This window comes from Lithobates pipiens, unplaced genomic scaffold (assembly GCF_037356315.1).
Source record: "Lithobates pipiens isolate NorthernLeopardFrog02 unplaced genomic scaffold, aLitPip1_a1.2 Scaffold_30, whole genome shotgun sequence".
NCBI classification, from domain to species: Eukaryota; Metazoa; Chordata; class Amphibia; order Anura; family Ranidae; genus Lithobates; species Lithobates pipiens.
In genome coordinates, this window is record NW_027507791.1 from 97,319,402 (window position 1) to 97,335,593 (window position 16,192).

Below are 16,192 nucleotides of genomic sequence, written 5' to 3' on the forward strand. Positions count from 1 at the left end.
GACGTTTTTTTCTACAGTCATTAAACTCTCCATCATGTTATCCTATATGTCCATGCACACATAGGCTGTTATCAGTCGTTTTGGGCAGAGGCCTTTTTGAGCAGTAAAAAAACAAAACTAGTGGGTTCTAAGAGACGTTTTTCAGCTGTAAAAATGCTCTAACGCTGATAAATGTCGATAAACGCTCAAAAACGGTGCTCACTTTTTTGATCCATTGAAAGAAAAAATAATAATTTTCTTAAAAAAAAAAGCTAAAAAACACTATTGCAAAAACGCAAAAAAAAGCTAATAAACGCTAAAAAACGCTACTGCAAGAACATTGAAAAAAGTAGAAAAAAGTTGAAAAACTCACTGCAAAGCTACTGCCGTTTTTATAACGTTCTTTTAACGTCCAGTGTGTATGAGGCCTTAATGTGATTGGGTTTTCCTTGCCAACTAAAATGTCACCATACAGCTCTGGGGAAAATTCCCTTGCACAGTACAAATTCCCTATGCAAAGTGGACAGCCTATTTTTCTTTATCAAATCAACCTCAATGAGTAGACTGCAGGTTAGTTTGTTTTTTTTTTGTTTTTTTTGTATGTGATCCTTTATTCACTCACCAATTGAGATATACTTGCGGACACTTTATTGCTATTTTGCACATCGATTTATCTGTTTGTGACCCTTTATTTATTTCACATGGATACACATATGTGGGTTTTACATGTTGGGATTTTTACCTTAATTGTTTTTAATATATTTTGTTGCGCAAGATCACTTTATATACAATTTAGTTTGTTCATAACACTATACCTCTAAGTTCTGTTGTACTTTCTAGATCCTGTAAAGGATGCAGTTGAAGGATTTCTTAGAGCAGCTAAGGCTCTGCAAGAAAAGGCAGACAAAGCAAACAGAAAGAAGTGAGTATCTCAGCTGTCTATATAAATGGATTATATGGTCATATAACAGAAAGAATTTACAAGGCGGCAGCAGCAAAGTCTCCCAATATAGCAATAAATGCAAAGGAATACTGCCCCATAAGATTCAAATCAAGGCATTGCTTCCAGTTTGTCCCAACCCGCTTCACAAATGCATATCAAAACCTAAAAAGGCCTGTGTATACAGACCCTTTACCCTAGGCTCACATCTATGCGGTTGCAGTTGATGCGGTTTTCAGGCTCGTTTTGCAGTGCATTTTTAAAACCAGGTTTTTTTTGTTTTCTTGCATGCAGTTTTCTTGCATTTTGCATTTTGTTTTTTTTCTCTAACACGTGGTGTATAGCTGGTTGCTAAGGAGAGGACTGGGAGGCCGGGCACCATGTCCTTGACAACCGATGAGTCTCTGCACCCAGATCTTGCCCCCCCCCATGTGAATGAGCATACGGTACATTCTGACGTTGATGGCCCAGCATGCACCGGTCAATTACGTTACAGGGGTACGGTGCCACCGGGTGCCCTTGCACCTTACCTATTTAAGGACTGTCAGACGGAGGAGAAGGCAGTCGGCAGTTAGTCTTTGTCCCAGACGGATATTTAATTTTTTGGGTTCGGTGGTGCTGCGTGCAGCGTGATTGACGATGGATTTACATCGGGGGGGGGGGGGGACATAATAAATTAGTTGTCAAAAACTGTGTGTTTTTATTTCTTTTTGACACTTTTTTTGGTGAATGAGTCGGGGTACAATGTACCCCGACTCATTCACATGGGGGGTGGGATCTGGGGTTCCCTTGTTAAATAAGGCTTCCAGATTCCGATAAGCCCCATGCCAGCAGACCCCCACAATCACTGCCCAGGGTTGTGGGGAAGAGGCCCTTGTCTCTGTCAACACTGGCACAAGGTGCTTTGGGGTGGGGGGGTCAGAGCAACCCCCACATGTTGAGGGCATGCGGCCTGGCATGGTTCGGGGGGGGGCGCTGGTTCCTCCCCTCCATTTCCTGACCTGTTGGGCTGCATGCTCGGATAAGGGTCTGGTATGGATTTTTGGGGGGCCCCATGTTTTATTTTTTAGGAGGTTCCCCTTCAAATCCATACAGAACCTGAAGCGGTCAAAGGGAGCTCACAAAGTCTACCCAAAATATTTATGGTCTCCCCCAGCATGAAACAGTGGCATTAAACCTCCTACTGGTTGGCCGGGGGGGACAAAAATATTCATAACTCAGCATTACTATGGAATCTCACATCTATTTCCAGAAATCAACTGGCAGCAGACTATGAGACTAGAAATCAGCATTGGCTGTTTACTGCCCAAAACTAAATTTAGGAAGTCACTTTTTAATTTAGGAAGTCATTTTTTAATTTAGGAAGTCATTTTATTTCAAATTTTTTGACTAACCTTCCACCCACACCTTTAGAGACCCTCTTTTTTTTTACTTACCTTGGTCCTGGAAAATTATTTTTGAAGTCATTACCTGTGTAGGATCATCTTCCAGTCGTCCAGGGAGGAAAAATCTGCAATACTATGTCTGAGGTGACTGGTCTTCTTGTCAGAAAATGGAAAATAGGAGGATGATGGGATTATAGCGGTGCCAAAAACCAAGATGAACAAAAATAGTAAAATTTACAAATTCTTAATTAGTTCATGATAAAAACATAATAATAAAAGTGCACATAATCAGAATATGGTCAATTTACTGTATATATTTTAAGTAGACATTTTGTACTGAAGTGTCTTTTCCTGACATGTTTTACCAGTGATGGCTTCTTCAGGGTACTTTGTAGCACACTAGTAGTTGGATAACTATGAAGAAAGAGAAAATACACAAAATAATCACCAAAAAAATGACATTGTGTAATACAATATAGAGGTTTTTACAATTTTTTTATATAAATAACATTCATCCTGTCAAAACTATTATCTGCTTACCCAAATGATAACTGATACAATCCTATCTGGCCTTCAGCATCAGAGAGTTGAGACAGAAAGCCGTGTGGCCACAAAGGGCATATAAAGACCAAGCTGGAATAAGTTAAGTGCAACATTTAAAAAAATAGGTGGACAAAAAAGGTCCATCATAGGGCTTACATAAGCTCAATTAAATCACTTACATAATGTGCACTAACATTTTAGAGCTGTGAAAATCTGCAGTATGGCTATGGCCCAGTAAAGTCTAGGCTTCCTCCATACTGCTATGTTCCTCTCATTGAAGAGACTCAGGAGTTGAATTGTGTAATGTCTGAAGCTGCCAGAAAAGCCTTATGATTAGACTGACTGTGTATAAGCTGACAGCAGAACCATTTGCAGACAGTTGTAATAGAAGATTTTTCATTGTGCAACCCTGACTACTTCAGAAAGACTCTCCATGGAGCTGTCGTCTGTAATTACAGCGATATGGAAGCAGCTCAAGCATTGTCTCTACCTGCATGGGTCATGACAAAGTAGCAAGTGGGAGTGGGCAGATACTAGGATCCAACAATCCTAAAAGTCAGATAACTACTCATTTTGTACGCCTTGTAAATAAGATATGAAGCTGCAAATAATAATCTAAAAAAAGTTAGAACACAGATGTCTATAGTGGTGTCACCTCCTCCCTCCTCTGTATCCTGCTGATTGGACAATAAAGGAACAGTAAAACACCAATCAGTCCTTTCTACTCACTCTGCTTTGTTGCCCTGCCACCATGGACCCTGTCAGTGCAGGAGCATGCAGCTGAGCCTAATCGGCTTTCAATGTTGCCTCTACCAGTCAGGGCTAATGTACACTTGCTTTGCCCTCTGGAGAGTGATCTGCAGTGGGACACTTTTGAGTAGATGCAGTGAGGAGGCGTTATGTTGTTTCCTCATCGCCTATTTTAACCGCTAAAAAACCGTGCCTGTACTTCTGTACTGTTTGTGTTCCTATGCAACCGCTGGAAATTAATAAAACGTTATTTGAAAAAAAAAACGCGCCACCATGAGGCGCTTGTGGCATAGCTCCCTTTACTTGAACGTGGTGGGGTTTATTTACTAAAGGCAAATCCACTTTGCCCTACAAGTGCACTGCAAGTGCAGTCACTGTAGATCTGAGGGGGAGAATGCAAGGAAAAAAAACAAAAAAAACAGCATATTTGCTTGTACATGATTGTATGATAAAATCAGCAGAGCTTCCCCTCATTTCAGATCTTCCCCTCAGATCTACAGCGACTGCACCTCCAAGTGCACTTGCAGTGCAAAGTGAATTTGCCTTTAGTAAATAAACCCCAGTGTATATTCACTTGCTTTAAGCAGACAGTAATTTTGGGGAGATCATTTTTGCTGCAGCATGTGTATACCCCCGTATGGCCGCCTTTGCGGCTTGGGGGGCATTAAAAATGCACTCCCCCAATCACAAGTGTAAACAAGGCTTAAATGTGAGGGATGGCAAAGGTTGAAATTAAGACAGATTCAGATAGTAATAGCTGCTGTATCTTATATACATTGAATTATTTTAAATAACATAACTATATTATTAGTGTTTTTACACTTATCTGGAGTTTCACCTTTAACCGGCATTCTGTTAGTTATAAAATCATAACATCTCCCCTGACCTGGGAGAGAGGAAATATCAGTGCTATTGTTATATTTTACATGCTGCATTTCATATTATTCCCCTATTCCCGTTTGCACGGAGGAGTTTCCCTCCAGGAAAGCACACTGTTACTTAAATTAGCATAACCTTCATAGCTGTGAATTTCTTGTCCTTGACAGCCAGTAAGGCTAATTTCCCCAGCATGGAGGATAGGGTGCAACAGCCCAAGTATCATTTACTCTTGTTTGTGTACAACTGCACCCGTCGCTGCATGTGTGAGAACCCAGTCATCTAGAAATTCAAAATGTATCACAGATGCCAAATAAAAAGAAAACAAAAAAAGCTTGTAACCCAGGTTCACAGATACAGAAAACCTATACAAATCATCAATAAATAAAGTGCAGCGATATAATATAAGCATAAAACAATATTCAATAGTGTGTACAAAAACAACTGTCTTTTGAAAAACAATCTGTGCTCAAGTGTTCAAATAAAAGTTCGTGCAAGTGACGGTGTTTCCAAAAAGTGCGCCCAAAGCTCCAATAGGACTGAGCTTGCGGAAAAAAAACACCTCAGGAATCCAGAAGAAAGGAAGAGAGAGATTGGGTGCTTACTGAATCAAATGGCCTTCAAACTCATGAAAAAGCAACAGCGCTTTAGGGATAAATCCCAAACAAATCTGTAATGATCGATGACACAGCACTAAAACCACAGGCTCCACTTCACCTTCTCTCCCTTCCAATGGAAACATATAGGATACAAATAGTCATATAGTATAGTATATCCTTATAATACAGATTTTTTATTATATAAAATTTCACTCACATTTGGTATAAAAAACCTTGCTTTGTTCACTGATGGGCAGTCATGTTGGAACAGGACCCATCCCCAAAGTGTTCCCACAAAGTTGGGAGCATGAAATTGTCCAAACTGTCTTGGTATGATGATGCCTAATGCCACATACACACGAAAGCTCTGATGGTTTTCCTGACGGAATTCCGCTCAAGCTGTCTTGCCTACACACGGTCACACCAAATTCTGATTGTTTAGAACGCGGTGACGTACAACACGTACAACGGGACTAGAAAAAGGAAGTTCAATAGCCAGTAGCCAATAGCTTCCATCTCATAGTTGAATCTGATCATGCGTGATTTTTGGCGTGTCGGAATTGCATACACACGATCGGAATTTCTGATAGAAAGTTTTTTCGTTGGGAAAATTGAGAACATGGTATCAATTTTTGGCTGGCGGAAATTCAAACAGCTAAATTCTGATGGAGCATGCACGCGGTCACATTTTCCGATGAAAAGCTCTCATCAGTCTTTTTCTGTCCGGAATTCCGATCGTGTGTACATGCCATTAAGAGTTCCCGTCACTGGAACTAAGGGGCCAAGCCCAACCCCTGAAAAACAACCCAGCACCATAATCCCCCCCCCCTCCAGCAAATGATTTGGACCAGTGCACAAAGCAAGGCCCATAAAGACATGGATGAGTGAGTTTGGGGTGGAGAAACTTGACTGGCCTGCACAGTACTGACCTCAACCCGATATAACACCTTTGGGGTGCATTAGAGCGGAGACTGCGAGCCAGGTCTTCTCGTCCACATCAGTGCTTGACCTCACAAATATGCTTATGGAAGAATGGTCAAACACTCCCATAGACACACTCCTAAACCTTGTGGACATCCTTCCCAGAAGAGTTGAAGCTGTTATAGCTGCAACGGGTGGGCCAACTCAATATTGATCCCTATAGACTAAGACTGGGATGTCATTAAAGTTCATGTGTGTGTAAAGGCAGGTGTCCCAATACTTTTAGTAATATAGTGTATGTGCGGGTTATTTTGGCAAAATATATTTTCAGTTGGTGAAATGTTGTAGTGATGGAAACACTCAACTTTGCTCATTGTGCTGATAGCCAAAATTAGCTTGAGATAAAAAAAGATATTTCCAATTTTAGAAGTGTTATTTATAAGGTTTTTTTGGGACGAGAGGGGGGTTATGTATATTTGTTTAGTTAATTTTGTTTTTTCTGGATTCCCATTGTTGCAGCGCAGCAACACACAAGTTACCACGCCCATTGCTGCAACATATGAAAATACATGTATGCACCTTGGTGCACTGCAGTGACATTAAGGCCGCGTACACACGGGCGGATTGTCTGCCCAACTAAGTTCGTCAGACAATCCAACAGACAGTCCGTCCAAATTTTGAATGAACGGACTTGACCACACACGATGAACAGACAGTCCGCTGAAAACTTGCGCGATGACGTGTACAGCACGTACGACGGGACTAGAAAAACGACGTCCAATACACTGCAATGCAACCTTCGGCCGTGTAAATCCTTTCTGAGCATGCGCCATACTTAGTCCGTCCAACTTGCCTACACACGAGCGGACTGTCCGCTGAAACCAAGTTTGGACGGACAAAACCAAGTTTGGACGGACAAAATTACGGAAATTCCGAAAGACAAAGTCCGTCAGACTGTCCGCTGAAAAAGTCCGCTGAAGCCCACACACGAGCGGATTGTCCACTGAAACACGGTTCAGCGGACTAAGTTGGGCAGACAATCCGCCCGTGTGTACGTGGCCTCAGTCTTCAAAAAACTCAAACTCAGATTACCTGTGCACCTGCGTTTCAGTGCACCACAATGCTTTGTATTTTGGAGTAACAGACATACTTTTCAATGGCAAATGAACATCAGACAGTACAAACACCAATACCTCTCATACCACACTACATATACAGTGTCTTGAAATTTTCCACATATTGTCATGTTACAACCAAAAACGTAAATGTATTTTATTAGGATTTTATGTGATAGACCAACACAAAGTGGCACATAATTGTGAAGCAGAAATAAATGATAAATGGTTTTAATATATTATAATTATAATTATGGTTTTCATATATTATAAATATAATTATCATACATAATATTTTTACAAATAAATATCTGAAAAGTGTAGTGGGCCTTTGTATTCAGCCCCCTTTACTCTGATACCCCTAACTAAAATCTAGTGGAACCAATTGCCTTCAGAAGTCACCAAATTAGTTAATAGAATGCATCTGTGTGTAATGTAAACTCAATATTAATACAGCTGTTCTTTGAAGCCCTCAGAGGTTTGTTGAAGAACCTTAGTGAACAAGCAGCATCATGAAGGCCAAGGAACATGCCAGATAGGTCAGGGATAAAGTTGTGGAGACATTTAAACCAGGGTTTTGGTTATAAATAATATCCCAAGTTTTGAACATCTCACAGAGCACTGTTCAATCCATCATCCAAAAATGGAAAGAGTATGGCACAAGTGCAAACTTACCAAGACATGGCTGTTTACCTAAACTGACAGACTGGGCAAGGAGCGCATTAATCAGAGAAGCAGCCAAGAGGCCCATGTTAACTCTGGAGGAGCTGCTTAAATCCAAAGCTAAGGGGGGAAAATCTGTCCACAGGACAACTATTAGTCGTATGCACCACAAATCTGACCTTTATGGAAGAGTGGCAAGAAGAAAGCCATTCTTGAAAGAAAGCCATAAGAAGTCTCATTTGCAGTTTGCGGGAAGCCATGTGGGGGACACAGCAAATATGTGGAAGAAGGTGATCTAATCAGATGAGACCAAAATTGAACTTTTTGGTCTAAAAGCAAAACACTATGTGTGGCAGAAAACTAACACTGAACATCACCCTGAACACACCATCCCCACCGTGAAACATGGTGGTGGCAGCCTCATGTTGTGGGGATGCTTTTCTTCAGCAGAGACAGGGAGGCTGATCAGAGTTGATGGGAAGATGGATGGGGCAAAAGACTGGGCAAAAGACTTGAGACTGGGGCAAAGGTTCATCTCCCAGCATGGCAACAACCCTAAGCATACAGCCAGAGCTACAATAGAATGGTTCATATAAAAGCATATTCATGTGTTAGAATGTCCCAGTCAAAGTCCAGACCAAAATCCAATTGAGAATCTGTGGCAAGACTTAAAAATTGCTGTTCACAGACGCTCTCCATCCAATCTGACAGAGCTTGAGCATTTTTTGCAAAGAAAAATGCAGCAAAATGTCACTCTCTAGATGTGCAAAGCTGGTAGAGACACCCCCAAAAAGACTTGCAGCTGTAATTGCAGTGAAAGGTGGTTTTACAAATTATTGACTCAGGGGGGCTGAATACAAATGCACCCCACACTTTTCAGATATTTATTTGTAGAAAATTTGGAAAACCATTTATAATTTTCCTTCCACTTCACAATTATGTGCCACTTTGTGTTGGTCTATCACATAAAATCCCAATAAAATACATTTACGTTTTTGGTTGTAACATGACAAAATGTGGAAAATTTCAAGGAGTATGACTCCTTTTTCAAGGCACTGTATTTGATAATCTGTTGGAAACCTAGGATTTATTAATAAACAAAAGGGTCCTCCATTGCCTATTCGAGAGTTTGACCATCTGATAATTTCTCTATCTCTTGGAGATTCTATTGGTAAGATTTCTGTGCTTGATTTCCTGGGTCTGCACACCTGCCATGTTCATTTCTAGGGTTTTCACCTCTCACTGTAGCATTTTTAATCATTTTATCAGCTATGAATAATGCAGCAGGAAGAGTTAAAAGGTTGGAACAATCCAGAACTTGAACCCTGTAATTAAGATATAACTTTGGAGTAGATATGTTCTTCATTAGTTATCACCTGATGAAAGACTTTAAGATAAAAACTATATTTCCAAAATGAATGGATTAAAAAACATCTTCTTATTCTTATCTGAATACATACCAAATGTGCCATGCCAACTTTAGGGGTGAAAGTCTTGTGCTACAAGATGCCACTCAAGTAATCCCAAATAGAATCCATCACGGTCCTTCATTATGGCAGTACAGAAAGTTAGAGTTGGTACAGTGGCTGTTGTTTTATTTCTCTGCTATTTGAACAGCTATTATTAGCTATGATATTGTTAGGAACCATTGTCAAGTATCAAGCTACAGAATCTCAGTCCTTGCAATATTGTATGAAAATAAATGTAGATTTTCACTAGTAAATATTTTGCATAACCAGGACAGGACACTAGGGAGGGACAGTATATAGCGGCAAAGAGTATTTAATAATTTTCCCTAGTCATGTGATGTATAATTTTACATTGACTTAATTTGACACATTTGGGTTAGTGAGAGAAGCTAGCCAATAAATTAGATATAAACAAATAAGGTGAGTTCAGCATGTGCCTTTATCAAAGAGAGAAGACTAGGGTTTTAAATATATCTTTTAGCAATGTTTTCCGCAACGTCCAGTTGGACAGAAATAGTTAACATATCAGGAGGGGGAAAAGACCCTGGTAAACGTAGGTATAAGGTGCAACCCCAAATTTTAATGTCATAAAAAATATATACTTATATTTTGGACTTTTATGAATTTGAAAAAATAAACACGGCAAAAATTCAATTAAGGCTGGCTTCACATATATGCGAATTGGATTTGTTTTTAACCGCATCCAATTCGCATAACATGTGAATGTGAACGGCTCTCACACATGTCTGGGGCACCTGCGGTGATGTTTGAAAAGGGGCATTTTTGGGTCCAGTTCAGGTGCGAATTGAGGTAAAAATCCGCACCTGAACCTAGTGAACAGAAACGCTCCGGACTGCAATCCGCAGTCGGACATGTGTGAACCTGGCCGTACACCTCCACCCATCACTAAAAACAACAATGTCGTTATTCCAAAAACAATTAGTCTGGACTCGAAATGAGTAAATCATATGAAAAGACTATTATAGTCACCATAGCACTATACACACCATCCGTGTCTCCCACTCAAATCAAAGCAAATCTGTACATACCAAAGTTAAAGCTGTCAAAATGATTAAAAAACTTAAATCAGCCTAATGGACTTCTGTTTGTGATTTTTCAACACAGAGAGAGGAGCAGCAAAATAATCAGTGAGGAGAGGAGGTTATGGCAGGAACTTCACTAAGATGGACCTTGATATGTTGGCTACATGCTTTTATAAACATTGTCCATCAGGAAATTGGGGTGGCTGTACAAAGGGCATTCACCGTCAACTGTACATACCAGTAAAATAATCCATGCAGGTCAACAAATGAATCATTTTAAAGTTCAGACCTCCATTATATATCTTCAAACTAGGGCTGTTACTGATTAAAATGTTTGTGTTCGATTAATTTTTTTTTTTTTTTAATCGATTAATCGACTAATTTCGATTAATTATAACGCACATACAGATCCAACCACTTTTAGCTGATCTCCTTGCATTGCAACTCTGCATTAGTCAGCGGTAAATGTGGTATACACTATATACAATCACCCGACACTAGTTTCTCAACAATCCATGACTTAACTTCACAGTTCTCACAAATACTTTTTAAATTCAAACTGTAGCACTGACAAAGTAATTTATTTTTATTAAACTTTAACAAAAACATAGAAAGTTTGTTTAATTTTACTTATAAAACTTATCTAGTATATTAACTGTCAGTCACTTTATAGTAGGCAAGTAGGCATCACTTTAGCCAGTCACGCAGACATACCAGACATTTTAAATTTTTGTTATTTTTTTTTACAACAATGTTAAAAAACTGAGGTTATCAAATTTGCCTACACTTAGCTCACTGAATGATCCCAGTTAACCACAACCATATTTACCATCACTGTCCAGGATGTCCGCTGACGTCACGGACAACAACGTCACCGGACTCTTCCCCCTTCCCTTTATTAGCAAATGGAGGCACTTGGAGAAGGGGGGAGGAGTCCAGTGACATCGATGTCCATTGATGTGACATCACCGGATCTCCGCCGGAACTCCCTGAAGACCCGGAAGTCGGGGGAGAGGTGAGTACCGATCAAAAGAATTTTGATCGATCAAAAAATTTACGATTAATCAAGGAATTAATCTTTAATTTTACCAGCCCTACTTCAAACATTTTAAAATAATTAAAAGGCCCCATTTTAGGTATTTCACTATGCATGGTTTGATCCCAAGTCAGTGTTGCCAACCGCCAGTATTTTTACTGGCAGCCAGTAAAAAATGGGCAATTTTCTCCTGCCAGTAATTGCCAGTGACAGGAAAAGGTTGGCAGTAAAAAAATATGGCTTACTATATGAAAAATAAGAAATATGTTGTTTGCCTTGATATCTACTTTAAATTACATTGCCATTTGCGTAGTGCACTTGTTTGTAGCCTAAATACCCTATATTTATACACTAAATACAGTAATCTTAGCTGGCATGTTTAAGCTATAAGTCAGTACAGAATACTGGTACAATAGTTGGCTTTAGAAACACAACTTGAAGTTTTGTTTAAACTAAGGTGCAAAGGACCTCAAAGGGTCTATTTATAAATGTTTTCCAACAAGATCTGCACAACTTTCACCCAGGAGCGAAAGGCCTTTCCAATTGAGTCCATTTAGTAAAATCTGAAATCTTTGTGAAAGTTATGTGCATCTTGGGTGAAAAGAAAATATCAAATATGCCCCTAATTAAAGATTCATTTTACCTGGATAGTTACCCACAGCTACCCTTTTACAATTACAATGCATAAACTCAATTTTGACATGTTTGGGCACCATAACGCTCAGTGTTATGTACTTTTCACATTTCCATTGTTGGACTCCCACCAACATAAGAATTGTATTACGAAACAAATCGATTTTAAACAGATAGGAATCTATGAAGTAATATTTTATGTTTTCTTTTAATTTCCAGTCCACTGGAGGTGAGAAAAATAAATGATCAACTAATGCAAATTGAAAGAGCATTTCTTAATCCTTTTGGAGTAGGCAGCAGCTTAAACTACAGGTAATTCAGTTTGATCTTTTTTTTTTAAATGTATTAAAAAAATCTGCAGCATGCAGATATGGATTAAAATTATTCCATATGTATAGAGATTTTACCCTTCACTGTAAGCTTGAAGTGTCTGGATGATTACGCAGTTTATAACTCTGCTTTTTTGGCTAAATTGCACTGCATTCCATCAGTGTGATTGGTGGTAATCCCAGTATTTGGGACCAGGGTACATACCGTATTGCTCTTCTAGTTTCCAAAATGCTTTAAAAAAAAAAAACAGCAGACAAATTGTTTGCCAAACAAAAATGACTGTATATTAAAGTAAGCAATACTTCTAAATCACATCATCTATTTCTGTATATCCAGGAATATCAGGTAACGCTGCAAATGTACCCCCTTTCCTTCTTATCCCTGTATTACCTGAATTGTCATCACAGGCCCAGGTAAATAAAATATTGCTGCATTTACATCTTTCTGCACTAAGGCTCCATGCACACTGAAGTTCATAAACAGCCGTTTTTTTTTTTTTTAACGGCCCATAAACTCCACTCTATGTTATCCTATGTGTCCATGCACACATGGACGTTTTTTAGCTTTTATCATCAGTGGAGTTCATGGGCTGGTCTCTGAACGCCATAAAATCGCGTTCAAAGTGAAGTTTTTCTGACCAAAAAAAACGCTAAAAAACACCAAACGCTCATAAACTTGCATAAAAGTGCAATAATTGCCATTTGACGTGGATTTTTGGAGTGTCCGCTGTGTATTTTTATTAAAAACGCCCATAAACGCTAACGCAAAAAAATGCGCATAAACGCCCATTAACGCTAGTACAAAACGCTGTTAAAAGTGCATTTTTCAACCAGCATTTTCTGCCAGCAAACTGGCATCCAGAAAAGTGTGCATAAAGCCTAATGCCGCGTACACACGACCAGACTTTTCGAGGGACTAGGTCCGGTGGTCTTTCCGACTGAGTTTCGGCGGAGTTCCGACGGACTTTCCGAATGAACGGACTTGGCCACACACAATCACACCAAAGTCCGACGGATTCGAACTTGATAACGTACGACTGGACTAGAATAAGGAAGTTCATAGCCAGTAGCCAATAGCTGCCTTAGCGTCGGTTTTTGTCTGTCGCACTAGCATACACGCAAAGGGATTTCTTGGTCTGGCGGAGTTCCGGTGGAAAAATTGAAAACATGTTCTATTTCTAAAGTCCGCCGGATTTTTGGCAAGCAAAGGTCAGATGGAGCCCACACAAGATCGAATTGTCCGACGGACTCGTTCCGTCGGACCTTTGCTGTCAAAAAGTCCGGTCACGTGTACGCGGCATTACTGCTGAACAAGGCTGAGAGCAATGAAGCTGCTGCACACACCTGCTTGACTCCATGTGTCCAGTGGCAAGAGTCACAAATGATGATTTAGGTGTTGCACTATATCTCTATACTACATATATATATATATATATATATATATATATATATATATATATATGGAAAGGCCAGTATGGTGGCCTGGAATTATGGGTGGAGCCCGGTGGAGTATATAACCAGCCCGTTCGCCTAGCTCCCTCGTCAGTTCCGGTGCGCGATATCTGATACGTCAGAAATCAAGGGCCGACTATCCTCGAGACCTTTCAGTGAGCCGGGTTCGTGAGTTCCACGCTGTTCCGTCCGCCTTAGTGTCGACAAAGCCTTGTCGTTCGTCAGCGTCCGTCTGATTGCCGTCTGAGTCGCTATACTCAAATCGAGATTTTCCGTTTTCGTACAAACACGTCTGGGCCGGCTGTCGCAGGTAGGGCTTCGGCACCCATTTCATTTCATGTGTTACAAAGTCACGTAAACTAGATTCCTGAACTCACGAACCACTCACTTTAGATTGCACGAACGTCTTAACTGTGGCACTCGTATTCGTTACTACATGTCACTACCCCTTCTTCGAAAGAAGCCGTTATCACTTTTCGGTACATGCCGTTCGTGCCACCAGGCACCTCGTTTCGTAGCACGTCGCTGCAAACCGAACGACTCCCCCGATCATTTCTATGTTCGAATCGATCGAACCGTTTCGAAATTACAGCCGTCTGCTTGTCACGTTAAACTGAGCACTCCGGCCAATGGCAATCTAATGTTGTTCAAAATCATGAAACGGTCGGACCGTTTCAAATCCGAATAAGTTAAGCATTTCAATCATTTCATGCCGTTTGTACTATGTCTGTCATTTCGGTTCATTTCATTTCAATCATTTCAGTCATTTCTATCATTTCAAGTCATTTCAATCATTTCAGTCATTTCAATCATTTCGAGTCATTTCAATCATTTCAGTCTGTTATGTCGGATCATTTCATTTCTACCATTTCTAAAGACATTTCATCATTTCTGTCACTTACCGCGCTCCGATGCGAATCCTGTCGCATCTCCAATGCACCGATTCGCTTCGAAGTGCCCCAGGGTTCGGCCTCATTTCTATACATGCTCCAGAGACTGAGTCACTCGCAGGTTCAAGCACGGTCCTTGATTCTAGTCTTTGTCATGGCTTTCATTTCTGTCACTTATTACACGCCAATGCGAATCCTGTCGCATGCTGCTATGCACCGATTCGTCCTGGCGTGCCCAGCTGCTACGCCTCATTTCAGTACATGCTCCAGAGACGGATTCTTTTGTGGTAACCGTCAGTCCAGTCGTTGAATGTTGTCTCTGTCATGGCATATCATTTCTGTCACTTATTACGCGCCAATTCGAATCCTGTCGCATTCTGCTATGCACCGATTCGTCCTGGCGTGCCCAGCTGCTACGCCTCATTTCGGTACATGCTCCAGAGACGGTTTCTCTGTTGCAACCATCAGTCTAGTCGTTGAAACTTGTCTCTGTCATGGCTTATCATTTCTGTCACTTATTACGCGCCAAAGCGAATCCTGTCGCATTCCGTTATGCACCGATTCGTTCTGGTGTGCCCAGCTGCTACGCCTCATTTCAGTACATGCTCCAGAGACGGGTTCTTTATTGTAAACCATCAGTCCTGTCATTGAATCTTGTCTCTGTCATGGCATATCATTTCTGTCACTTATTACGCTCCAATTCGAATCCCATCGCATTCCTTATGCATCGATTCGTTCTGGTGCGCCCAGCTGCTACGCCTCATTTCAGTACATGCTCCAGAGACGGATTCTTTGTGGTAACCATCTGTCCAGTCGTTGAAACTTGTCTCTGTCATGGGATATCATTTCAGTCACTTATTACGCTCCGATTCGAATCCTGTTGCATTTGGTTATGTACCGATTCGTTCCGGTGCGCCCAGCTGTTACGCCTCATTTCGGTACATGCTCCAAAGACAGGATTCTTCTGTTGGGTTCATGGGCTCGTCCTTTGATTCATGTCTTTGTCATGGGTTTTCATTTCATTTCACTTATCACGTTCCGGTACGAATAGCCACTTCCGTGTACTAAATTCGTATCGGCGTGCCCCAGGAACGGCCTCATTTCAGTACATGCTCCAGAGTCCGTTTCGTGCTCGGTCGCAAGTTTGTGGCATGGCGATTCATATCTCTGTCATGGCGGATCCACTCATTTCACGGTCACATACGGCTTCCCGGTTAGTCCAGTTGACTCTTCAATATCGGATTTCTATCGGGGGGCCTTGATCATCAGCCTCATTTCACTATTGAATTGCCTCAAAAGACTTAAAAAGAAAAAAAAAATATATATTTTTGCATCGGCGACGCAACCAAGTCACGTCTCTGTTGTCGTACGTACGTTATTCTAAAAGAGCAAATTTCGGTTGTCCATTCATTTCATTTATGTCATTTATCACATTTCCAGTCTCACCTCCACTAGTTAGCTAGACATCTCTCTTTAGGTGTTGGATTCTCAAACAAAACTTCACCTTCATCTCCTCAGGTCAGTCGAGTTCTCAGTAGGTCCAACCTGCACCTGGTCGAACGGTGCCTC

The 16,192-nt window shown here is 40.7% G+C and overlaps 1 protein-coding gene across 2 annotated transcripts in view; it reads left to right on the forward strand.

Annotated features, from left to right (window-relative positions):
* The window catches only part of LOC143943111 (putative N-acetylated-alpha-linked acidic dipeptidase), a 232,883-nt gene that overhangs the window by 187,600 nt on the left and 29,091 nt on the right, over window positions 1-16,192 (forward strand). For both annotated transcript variants that reach the window (XM_077464673.1, XM_077464672.1), the window contains 2 exons: window positions 820-901; window positions 12,172-12,264. In XM_077464673.1, the coding sequence (XP_077320799.1) occupies window positions 820-901; window positions 12,172-12,264 (175 nt within the window). The remainder of the gene's footprint in view (window positions 1-819; window positions 902-12,171; window positions 12,265-16,192) is intronic.